At 49.5% G+C, this 12768-nt stretch overlaps 1 protein-coding gene across 1 annotated transcript in view; it reads left to right on the top strand.

Annotated features, from left to right (window-relative positions):
• Positions 1-12768, top strand: part of daam2 (dishevelled associated activator of morphogenesis 2) — a 274185-nt gene that overhangs the window by 168318 nt on the left and 93099 nt on the right. Inside the window, exons 8-10 of the mRNA XM_033020571.1 lie at positions 851-954; positions 7677-7743; positions 12060-12177. Of these exons, the coding sequence (XP_032876462.1) occupies positions 851-954; positions 7677-7743; positions 12060-12177 (289 nt within the window). The remainder of the gene's footprint in view (positions 1-850; positions 955-7676; positions 7744-12059; positions 12178-12768) is intronic.

Below are 12768 nucleotides of genomic sequence, written 5' to 3'. Positions count from 1 at the left end.
GATATCTTCTCTCTGTAATCCAACCATAAACACATCTCACTGTGAGTCCCACCAGAAACACATCCCACTGGGAGACTCACCATCAATATATCTCTCTGTGAATGCAACCATCAAAACATCTCACTGGGAGACTCACCATCAACAGACCTTCTCACTTGGAGTCCCACCAGCTACAGACTTTCTCACTAGGAGACTCACCATCTTCTAACTGAGGATCTTTTGAAATGCACCAATGGCTTCTGCCTCCTTCACCCTTTCACCCAATCTATCCACTAATACCCACAGTTTGCTTGGAGGTCTCCCGTTACGGCTGACTACAAGAGTAGGAAATTGCTCATTCATCCGTTTCCACTGGCAATCTCAGATAGAAATGGTGCGGTGAGCAGTGGAGATGGAATTAGCAAAGATGGGCTTGAAAGTGTAGGCAGGCACATCTGGCAATTAAACCCCAGTCAGATGGACTACTGGCATCAGCGGTGCACTCACGGATTTTTGTCTTTAGTTGGAGATACAGTGTGGAAACAGGCCTTTCGTCGGCCCACTGAGTCCACACCATCCATCCATCGCCCCCACACAAGCTCTATCCTACACACTAGGGACAATTTACAGAGGCCATTTAACCTACAAACCCGCACGTCTTTGGAGTGTGGGAGGAAACCGGAGCACCCGGAGGAAACCCACGCAGGTCACGGGGAGAGCGTGCAAACTCCGCACAGACAGCACCCGTAGTCGGGATGGAACCCGGGCCTCTGGAGCTGTGAGGCAGCAACTCGACCGCTGCGCCACTGTGCTGCCCTGCTTTAGCTAAAGCAGGGCCCCTGAGTTTAATGATGTCTTTTCTTCCTTGCAGGACAACCTGGAATTCCGACTGCACCTGCGGTATGAGTTCCTCATGCTGGGAATTCAACCCGTAATCGACAAGTTGCGGAGCCACGAGAATGCAACATTAGACAGGTAATGGCGCAAAGTGCTGGAGTAACCCAGCGGGTCAGGCAGTATCTGTGGAGAACATGGATAGGTGACATTTCACACAGTGCTGGAGTAACAGCGGGTCAAGCAGCATCTGTGGAGAACATGGATAGGTGACGTTTCACACAGTGCTGGAGTAACAGCGGGTCAGGCAGCATCTGTGGAGAACATGGATAGGTGACATTTCACTGAGTGCTGGAGTAACTCAGCGGGTCAGGCAGCATCTGTGGAGAACATAGATAGGTGACGTTTCACACAGTGCTGGAGTAACTCAGCGGGTCAGGCAGCATCTGTGGAGAACATGGATAGATGACATTTCACTGAGTGCTGGAGTAACTCAGCGGGTCAGGCAGCATTTCTGGAGAACATGGATAGGTGACATTTCACAGAGTGCTGGAGTAACTCAGCAGGTCAGGCAGCATCTGTGGAGAACATGGATAGATGACATTTCACTGAGTGCTGGAGTAACTCAGCGGGTCAGGCAGCATCTGTGGAGAACATGGATAGGTGACGTTTCACTGAGTGCTGGAGTAACTCAGCAAGTCAGGCAGCATCTCTGGAGAACATGGATAGGTGACATTTCGGGCCGAGACCCTTCTTTTTAGTTTAGGTTAGTTTAGAGATACAGCGCGGAAACAGGCCCTTCGGCCCACTCAGTCCGACTGACCAGTGATCCTCACACCGAAGAACCCGGAGAAAACCCACGCGTGTCACGGGGAGAACGTTCAAACTCCGTACAGACAGCACCTGTAGTCGGGATGTAGAGCAACAAACTCTACCGCTACGCCACTGTGCCTGATTGTAAAGTGTGGGGGGGCGGGGTGTGGGGGGGCGGGGGGCAGAAGAATGATGGGAGAGAGGGGCGGGAGGGAGGAGGATGGGGAAATCTTATTGAAAGGTGGAAAGACAATACATGATTACAATGAAGCCGTCCACAGTGCACAGATACAGGATAAAGGGAATAACGTTTAGTACTAGGGCAAGATGAAGTCCAGTAAAGTCTGATTAGAGATAGTCCGAGGGTCTCCATTGAGGTAGATGGTAATAGCCCTGTCCCACTGTACAAGTTCATTCAAGAATTCTCCCGAGTTTGCCTTGATTCGAACTCGGAGATTTGCGGTAATGGCCGCTCGTAGGTACTCGGGGCTCTCGTGGACATTTTTCAACATGTTGAAAAATCTTCACGAGTCTTCCCAAGCTTACTGCGTTTCCCATGTACCTGCCGTTAGCGTTACGAGCCGCTAAGAGACGTCCCCGAGCCCTGACGTACCCGCTACGTACATTCTACCTGCTTACCACGAGTTTGAATTTTTTTTTAAACTCGGGAGGGCTCTTGAATGAACTCGTACAGTGGGACAGGGCTTTAAGTCAGGACCGCTCTCTGGTTGGTAAGAGGATGGTTCAATTGCCTGATAGCATGCGTACGTATACAATGCATTTGTGGAACTGTTTACAATGCTGGGGTGGATGTTTAGACCTTTAGTAACAGGTGGAGATGGGGAGGATTTTATATGCACAGCAAGGTATTGTAGTCTTAAAGAAAGTTGCCTGCAAAGGCTTAGTTTTGTTTAGCTTAGAGATACAGCGCGGAAACAAGCCCTTCAGCCCACCTAGTCCGCACCGATCAGCGATCACTCCATACACTAGCACTATCCTACTAGCGTTAATTATACACTTATATCAAGCCAATTAACCTACAAACCTGCACGTCTATGGAGTGTGGGAGGAAATGGAGCACCCGGGGAAAACCCACGCAGGTCACGGGGAGAACGTGCAAACTCCGTACAGACAGCATCCGTGGTCTGGATGGAACCCGGGCCTCTGGTGCTGTGAGGCAGCAACTCTACCGCTGCGCCACCTGGCAGTGGCAGTGGAAGCAGCTTCGGTATTTCAAAAGGAAATGGATAAATATTTGCGCAGGAAAATATTTGAAAATAAGGATGTGCTGAGGGGGGGGGGGAAGGGGTGGCAATATTTGGACAACCCTTTCAAAGGGCTGGCGCAGGTGCGGTAGTGAAAGGGCCCCCTTTGACACCGAGCGACTGCTGTACCCAAAGTAAACCAAGAGCTTGAAAATGCAAACAGAACCAAAATTGCTGGAAATCAGAAATGAAAACAGAACACAAGTAAGTTTGTTTTCTCTCCACTCGAGTTCTGACGACCTGAAACACTAACTTTGTTTCTGTTTCCACGCATGGTTCTAAGTGTTTCCAGCATTTTCTGTTTTTCACACCAAACCTTGGCTGCTGACTCCGAAATGCCTCAGCCACTTGACTTTACATTATGGCGGCATGGTGGAGCAGTGGTAGAGTTGCCGCCTCACAGTGTCAGAGACCCGGGTTCCATCCCTGACTAAGGTACCATCTGTACGGAGTTTGTGCGTTCTCCCCGTGACCCGCGTGGGTTTTCTCCGAGTGCTCCGGTTTCCTTCCGCACTCCAAAGGCGTGCAGGTTCATCGGTTGATTGGCTTCAGTAAAACAAAATCCGTAAATTGTCCCTTCTTCTTCTTTCGTGTGGCGTTCACAGTCTAAAGTTGTTGGACAACTTGTTCTATTTGATAATCCGTTTGTGCACGTCGAGTTGATTGCATTAGTCGAAACAGGGCAGACCACGTGAAGGTTGCAATCTTCCACCCCATAAATTATCCCTAGTGTGTAGGGACAGCGTAGAAACAGGCCCTTCAGCCCACCGAGTCCGCGCCGACCAGCGATCACCGCATATACTAACACCATCCTACACACTGGGGACAATTTAACGAAGGCACTTAACCTACAAACCTGCACGTCTTTGGAGTGTGGGAGGTAACTGGAGCACCCGGAGAAAACCCACAGGGTCAATACAATACAATACAATATTTATTGTCATTTGAACCTCAGTGAGGCTCAAACGAAACTCCGTTTCCACAGCCATACAACAAAGACAATTCCTACAAGACATACACACAATTCAATTTACAGAAACATCCATTACAGTGAATCTCCTCCTCACTGTGATGGAAGGCAAAGTCTGTTCTCTCCCCTGCACCATTTCTCTCCGATGTTGAAGCCCCAAGCGGGCGATGGTAAGTCCCACGACCATTTTAGGCCGCGCCGGGCGACGTACGGCCCCGCTCCAGATCTAAATGTCACGAAGTTGGAGCCCCGGCGGGCGTTGGAATGTCCCGCGGCCATTAAAGCCGCACCGGGCGATGTACGGCCCCGCTCCGGGTTGTTCCAACCCTGTGACACTGGCTGGAGAAGTTGCGTTGCGGGAGCTCCAGAAAGCGGTCTCCCACCCGGACCCGCGAGCTCCCGATACCCCGACGGTCCACAGAAGCTGCGTTGCTGGAGCCTCCGAGCTCTGGAGTCGGGCCGCAGCAGCGAGCCATCACCGCTCCCCACGCTCCGAAGCCGGCCAGCCCCATGATGGTAAGTCTGCAGGCTCCCCGACTGGAGCCCCCAGGTCATTCCAGCTGGAGGCCGCTCCACGGTGCTAGGACCCAATGACAACGGAGACCCGACAGGGAAAAGGTCGGGTCTCCCGTGCGGGGAAGAGATTTTTTTTAAGTATCCCCCTCCCCCCCCCGCCCCCCACATATACACAGTTAAAAACAGAATATAAAAAAAGCACAACAACTACATTTAACTAGACAAAAAAATAAAAAAAAGACAGACAGGCTGTAGGGGCCGCTGCAACAGTGTCGCGCCGCCAACCGGACGATGGAAGAATGTACAAACTCCATCCAGACAGCATCCGTAGTCGGGATCGAACCCGGGTCTCTGGTGCTGTGAGGCAGCAACTCTACCGCTGCGCCACCGTTCCGCCCTTCTCCAGCTGCTAGCTCCAGTTCTTTTAGCGCGTCTACATTTTGTTTATTCTTCTTCTTTCCGTGTCCATCTTGTTACAAATGTTGACCTCGCTGTCATCGTCCGTCCTTGAAAAGGACCCAAGCTTCCGGCGACAATCAGTGGGAGCCATCACTTGTCGCAATAGATGATGGTGGTAGCAGAATTAACTCAGGATACTTCCAGTTTCCAGCCCCCCCCTGCGACGCGGACGCTTCTGCTATGCGGCCATTTTGTTTGTTCATTTGTTGCCAAGATGGCGTCAGAGTGTGGGGGCTCTTTGCCTGCCGGTCCCAGAGGAGTTCGACTGTCATCCCATACGTTCGCTCCACTCTTGTATACCACTCTTCCACCCGTGAAGCTGCGTCACTGTGCCAGCCTTCTCCCACATGGAGAGGCACTACAGAAGTCTACTGTTTGTTGTCGATTCCAATCTGCCCCCACCGGAATAATGGCAGCACAGATACATATTGGTTCATCCTTCTACATGCCATCACTTTCTCCCAGTGGAGTTACTGGGACAAGGCTTGATAGCCTTTGTGTTGCTGTTTATCGCACTCCCGCTCGGCTTGGTGTAAGTGTAAATATTGTCCCTAGTGTGTGTAGGGTAGTGCTAATGTGTGGGGATCGCTGGTCGGCGCGGACAAGATGTGGGCAGTTTTTACATTGATACTGATTAATCTACAAACCTGCACGTCTTTGGAGTGTGGGAGGAAACCGAAGATCTCGGAGGAAACCCACGGGGAGAAGGTACAAACTCCGTACGGACAGCACCCGTAGTCGGGATTGAACCCGGGTCTCCGGCGCTGTAAGCGCTGTTAGGCGGCAACTCTACTGCTGCTCCACTGTGCCGCCCAGTGTTCAACCTGTACTCATAGACACAATAAACACACAAAAAAGTTCCGAACAGACTTGGATAATTCTCTCAGGAGTGCCCTAGAGGTTGAGGAGATACATGATTGAAATATATAAAATGATGTGAGGCAAAGACAAGGTGGACAGTCAACACTTTTTTTCCCCACTGTGGAAATATCAAAGACTGTAGGGCGTAGCTTTAAGGTGAGAGAGGCAAAGTTTAAAGGGCATGTGCAGGACAAGTTTTGTTACACAGAGGGTGATGGGTGGTGGTGGAGGCAGATGCATCGAATATATATATGTTCACCTCTTTTTTTTATTATTATGAAACTACTTTTATTCAAAAAATAAAAATAAACATAGAGTATTAACACAATCAAAGACTGCCTATGCTGACAGTTTACAAACAAATGATCGTCAAATTAATAACGTCAACGTCAACTGGATCCACGAAATGGCCGTTGAAGGTCGAGTGTTCCGTTTATCAACAAAACACTCGACCTTCAACGGCGACCAGTTTCCCTTCTCTCACAGCCTCCAAAGTCCTCATGGACACCACGTGTTCCCTCTTAACACTTAAACAAAATTATCAAATTAAAATATTAACATTCTTATCGATAATATATTCAACCTCCTGTGGTGACCAGCGTGCACAGAAGGCCTCCACAGTCCCCATGGACACCGCGTGTTCCTTTTCTAGGGACACGCGAGCTCGGACGTAACCCCGTAAAAGGGGCAGGCAGGCAACCGGTGTGTGGCCATCGACTGCCCGCTGCCTGGACCCTGCGAATGGCCATCTGGCCAGGCCCAGGAGCAGACCGACAGGGAGACCCACTCCTCCCTCCCATCCTTCCCCCCTCTGCACCGGGTGCCCATAAATTAATAGTGTTGGACTAAAATGTAGCCAAAACTTGAGGAGCAGCCCTTTCAGATATTCGAACAGTGGCTGCAACCTCTCACACTCTATGTACACAGTGGAACACGGTCTCTTCCTCACCGCAGAAATGACAAGCAGGGGAAGAGTCTGTGAACCGGCTCAAATACCTATTACAGGCCACGGCTTTGTGCAATACTCTCCACCCCAGGTCCCCGATGTAAAGGGGGAGGACTCCCTTGTAGATAGACCTCCACTGGGGACCGCTCCCCTCGTCAGGTGGTAACACGGACCGCCAGGATGTGTCTGGACGAAAGACGAGGGCGAGGAAGTGGAGAGTGTGCAGGAGCAGCCTGTACAGTACGCGCCTCTCCGCGTCACAGAACGGTACGCTGGGCATCTCGGAAAGGCGGCTCATGTTCACCTCAGCACCTCATATTTCGCTTGGGCAGCTTACACCCTAGCGGAATGAACATTGACTTCTCTAACTTCAAGTAACCCTTGCTCTCCCTCTCTCTCCATCCCTCCACCTTCCCAATTCTCCAACCACTCTGACTGTCCCCTTGATTAAATGTTACCTCTGTTTGTTTCGTTGTCACCTTCCCCTAGCTAACAATGATCTATGCTACATTTTCCTTGAGCTTTGTCCCCTTTGATGTCTCCTTTTCACACCTTACCCGACCTTATCTCTATCTCCCTCTCTCCCCTGACTCTCAGTCTGAAGAAGGGTCCTTGATTATGCTGTAGGAAGGAACTGCAGATTTAAACTGGTTTTAAATCGAAGATTGACACAAGAAACTGGAGTAACTCAGCGGGATGGGCAGCATCTCTGGAGAGAAGGAATGGGTGACGTTTCGGGTCGAGACTGAAGAAGGGTCTCGAGCTGAAATGTCGCCCGTTCCTTCTCTCCAAGGAGGTTCCTTCTCTCCAGCACTGTGAAACGTCACCTATCTATGTTCTCTACAGATGCTGCCTGACCCGCTGAGTTACTCCAGCACTCTGTGAAACGTCACCTATCTATGTTCGCAACAGACGCTGCCTGACCCGCTGAGTTACTCCGGCACGATCAAAGTCTTCAAGAGTTTGGCTGAGGGAAGGTTGGCTGAGGGTAGACATGAACTCTGACCATTTTGTTTGTTCCCTTTGTATTCAGGCACTTAGACTTCTTTGAGATGGTCAGAAATGAGGATGAGAATGAACTGGCAAAACGACTAGACATGGTAAGTGACAAACCAATAATTCAGCTTTGGGGTCAAATATCTTTGGCTCCGGAAGATACCATCGCGTGAAGGGTTTGTTTATGTTTAGAGATACGGCGCGGAAACAGGCCCTTCAGCCCATCGAGTTGGTTCCGACCAGCGATCCCAGCACACTAGCACCATTCTACACACACCAGGGACAATTAACAATTTTTACCAAAGCCAATTAACCTACAAACCTGCACGTCTTTGGAGTGTGGGAGGAAACCGAGGATCTCGGTGGAAACCCACGCGGTCACGGGGAGAACGTACAAACTGTACAGACAGCGCCCGTAGCCGGGATGGAACCCGGTTCTCTGGCGCTGCATTCGCTGTGAGGCAGCAACTCTACCGCTGCGCCACCGGGCCACCCCTTTCCATATGTGGTGGGAGATGGACAAAGAACGTTTCATGCCGAGACCATCATCTGGACTGGTCTGAAGAAGGGTCTCGACCCGAAACGTCACCCGCTCCTTCTCTCCAGAGATGCTGCCTGTCCCGCTGAGTTACTCCAGCATTTTGTGTCTGCCTTCAGCTGGACTGCTTTGTACAGGAGATTGATAAGGGCTGTACGGGGTCGGTGGAACCACCAGGTTGAAGGCTGTGGAGTGAAGATCTTCCGAGGAGATAAGATATGTCACGGTACAAGATGAAGTCCAGACCACATGAAGGGTCTTGACCCGAAATGTTGACTGTCCTTTTCCCTCACAGGTAGAACATAGAAAGCTCAGGCTCCTTGTCTCACAAGGTTTGTGACGAACATGATGCCGATACCAACCCTTACCTGCCCGCACATAATCCATATGCCGATGTTCCCTGCTTATCATTGTGCCTATCCAAAAGTCTCTTAAGCACCAATATCGTATCTGCCTCCTGCACGTTCCAGACACCCACTACCCTCTGTAACCCATTTTCAGATCGCCATTTTGATCTAATACTTCTGTGTGTACTTGACTGTCATCACAATGGTGACCCAATGTCTAGTATATATAACTAAAAGTCTCATCGTGTATGTATGTTCCCGAAATACAGCCAAAATGGTACACGATAGCGCAGCAATTTTGGGGCGCCTTACTCACCATTCGCCTGCAGTGTGCAGTATCAAGTTTTGTTATATTTTACAAAGTAATTCACTTAATAAACTTTGATGAACTTTATATTGTGAACGGGACAAGTTTCAACGTGGCACTCACGCCTGCGCGGTGCACCCCCACTTGCCGGGCCCGTCAGCCGCGCCTGCGCGGTTGGGGGAGAGTTGCCGGGTCCGGTATTTTCAGATCTTCATTTTGATCTAATACTTCCGTGAGTACTTGACTAGCGTCACAAAGGGGACCCAACGGGTCGTCTAGTCTCCTTTAAACGTTGCACCTCAAATCTTAAAGCTGCGCCCTCCCGTATTTGATATTTCCACCCTGGGAAAAGGTTCAGACTGTCTACCTTATCTATGTCTCTCAGCATTGTACACACTCTTATTAGGTCTCCCCTTAACCTCCAAAGTTCCAAATCAAACAATCCAAGTCTGCCAAACGCTCCCTTTAGCTAATAGCAGGTATCATTCTGGTAAACCTCCTCTGCACCCTCTCCAAAGCCCCCACATCCTCCTTGTGTTAGTGGCGAACAGAACTGCAAGCAGTACTACTCATATGCACGCATAACTCCAGATTGCATGCAATACCCCAGAATAACATTGGACAGAAACGGGACCCGAAACATCGCCTGACCTTTCCATCCGCAGAAAGTTACAAAGTGTTGGAGTAACTCAGCAGGTCAGGCAACATCTCTGGAAATATTTTGGGTCGCGTCCCTTCTTCGTACCCGAAACGTCACCTATCCATGTTCTCCAGAGATGCTGCCTGGCCCGCTGAGTTACTCCAGCACTTTGTGTCCTTTTGTGTATCAACCAGCATCTGCAGTTCTTTCTTTCTTTCTTTCTTTCTTTCTTTCTTTCTCTATGAATGAATAAAAATGAATAAACATTTTTATTTGCCAAGTATGTACACACACTTTGATCGCAAAAGGATGAAAACACGATACACAACAGACAATTAAAAATAAAACTTTATAATTTAAACATTAAAAGTAAAATCCCAGAGTGAAAAGAGGCTACAGACTTTTGGCTGTTGAGCAGAGCTACTGCTCGTGGAAAGAAAGCTGTTTTTAGTTATAGAGTGATACAGTGTGGAAACAGACCCTTCAGCCCAACTTGCCCACACTGGCCAACAATGTCCCAGGTACACAAGTCCCACCTGCCCATGCTTGGTCCATATACCTCCAAACATGTCCTATCCATGTACCTGTCCAACTGTTTCTTAAACGATGGGATAGTCCCAGCCTCAACTACCTCCTCTGGCAGCTTGTTCCATACACCCACCTGTGTGAAAAAGTTATCCCTCGGATTCCTATTAAATCTTTTCCCCTTCACCTTGAACCTATGTCCGCTGGTCCTCGATTCCCCTACTCTGGGCAAGAGACTCTGTGCGTCTACCCGATCTATTTCTCTCATGATTTTGTCCACCTCTACAAGATCCCCCCACATCCTCCTGCGCTCCATGGAATAGAGACCCATGTCTGGCTGCGGTGGCCTTGGTTGGCCAGAGTCGCCTCCCAGAAGGAAGTCCGTCCATAGATGCTGCCTGACCAGCTGAGTTACTGCAGCATTTTGTCTTTTATGCTCCAGATTCCAGCATCTGCCGTTTCTTGTGTCTCCACCATTGCCTTTAGTGTGTAGGAAGGAACTGCAGATGCTGGTTTACACCGAAGATGGGCACAAAATGCTGGAGTAACTCAGCGGGACAGGCAGCATCTCTGGAGAGAAGGAATGGGTGACGTTTCGGGTCGAGGCCCTTCTTCAGATACTTTTATTCAGAAAACAAAAACACACATTCAAAAGGCCAACATGATCAAGACTGCCTCTGTGGCAGTTTACTAAACAACAGTCATCAATTGTAAAATAACATCATCCTCATCAGGAATCCACTCGGTCTCCCGCGGTGACCAGCGTTCACGGAAGGCCCCAAGAGTCCCCATGGACACCGCCTGTTCCCGCTCCATGGATGTAGGCCCGGAAAAGGGGCAGGCAGCCGACCCCGGTGTAATCATCGACTACCCGCTGCCTGGACCCGCCAATGGCCATCTTGGCCGGGCCCAGGAGCAGACCGACAGGGAGATATCCCCCCCCTTCCTCCAGACCCTCCCCCATCTGTACCGGGTGCTTCTTCAGCCTGGGAGTGCTTTAAGCCCCTGTCCCACTTTCCCAAATTACTCACGAATTCGCCCCAGTTTTCTCCTTCATTCAAACTTGGATAATTACGGTAAAAGCCAGCCGTGGGTACTCAGGGCTATATTTTTTACTTGTGGACATTTTTTAACATGTTGAAAAAACGTCCCGACTTTCCATATAACCATATAACCATATAACCATATAACAATTACAGCACGGAAACAGGCCATCTCGGCCCTACAAGTCCGTGCCGAACAACTTTTTTCCCTTAGTCCCACCTGCCTGCACTCATACCATAACCCTCCATTCCCTTCTCATCCATATGCCTATCCAATTTATTTTTAAATGATACCAACGAACCTGCCGCCACCACTTCCACTGGAAGCTCATTCCACACCGCTACCACTCTCTGAGTAAAGAAGTTCCCCCTCATGTTACCCCTAAACTTCTGTCCCTTAATTCTGAAGTCATGTCCTCTTGTTTGAATCTTCCCTATTCTCAAAGGGAAAAGCTTGATCACGTCAACTCTGTCTATCCCTCTCATCATTTTAAAGACCTCTATCAAGTCCCCCCTTAACCTTCTGCGCTCCAGAGAACTAAAGACCTAACTTATTCAACCTATCTCTGTAACTTAGTTGTTGAAACCCAGGCAACATTCTAGTAAATCTCCTCTGTACTCTCTCTATTTTGTTGACATCCTTCCTATAATTGGGCGACCAAAATTGTACACCATACTCCAGATTTGGTCTCACCAATGCCTTGTACAATTTTAACATTACATCCCAGCTTCTATACTCAAATATGAAGCCTGATGCCCCGAGTACCTACGGCTGGCATTACGAGCCGCTACTAAATATCTACGGACTCCTACGGCCTTCAACGGACTCGCTACGGACATTCTCCGAGTTTGAAGCTTGGGAGAATTCTCGGGAGTCTCGGGAGAATTTGTGAGTGACTCGGGAAAGTGGGACAGGCCCTTTAGGCTGCTTGGTATCCTTCTTGTGTGAGAATGCTGTGTCCATTGACAATCCTTCCTCGCTATCCAGTGAGAATGCAACCCGTGCTCTCTCCATTTCAGGTCCACATCGACACCAGAAGCACGAGTCAGATGTTTGACCTAATTCGGAAGAAGCTGAGTCACACGGACGCCTACCCACACCTGGTTTCAGTGCTCCAGCATTGCCTGCAGATGCCCTGTAAGCAGAGTTCTCCGTTGTCTTCCCCTTCCAGGAATTTATTTAGTCAGAGGTTGGAGAATCTGTGGAATTCTTTGCCACAGTAGGCTGTGGAGGCTAAGTGAATGGATATTTTTAAGGCAGAGATAGATATGGGCCTGACCCACTTGGGAGATTTTTTTAGGCATCTACAGGCGACTGGCAGAAAATTTCCAACAGGTTGAAACTTTTTCGGCGACAGTGGCGACAATTTGGGCTGTCGTAGGTTGTCATGGGTTGTGGTAGGTTGTCGTAGGTGCTGTCGTAGGTTGTCGCCAGGTTAACGTAGGTTTATCGCCAGGTGACGTAGGTTGTCGCTGGTGCTGACTTTGGTGAATTCCATTGTCTTAATCGCTGGCAGTCGCCTAAAAAATCGCCTGAAGTGGCTCAGGCCCAATAGATCGTTGATTAGTACGGGTGTCAGGGGTTATGGGGAGAAGGCAGGAGAATGGGGTTAGGTGGGAGAGATAGATCAACCATGAGTGAATGGTGGAGTAGACTTGATGGGCCGAATGGCTTCTATCTCTTATGAACTTATGATAACATGTAGTCTGCTATATTTAAGAGGGAGTT

Source organism: Amblyraja radiata, chromosome 5 (assembly GCF_010909765.2).
Source record: "Amblyraja radiata isolate CabotCenter1 chromosome 5, sAmbRad1.1.pri, whole genome shotgun sequence".
Lineage (NCBI taxonomy): Eukaryota > Metazoa > Chordata > Chondrichthyes > Rajiformes > Rajidae > Amblyraja > Amblyraja radiata.
This window is presented reverse-complemented; position numbering and strand designations above follow the sequence as displayed.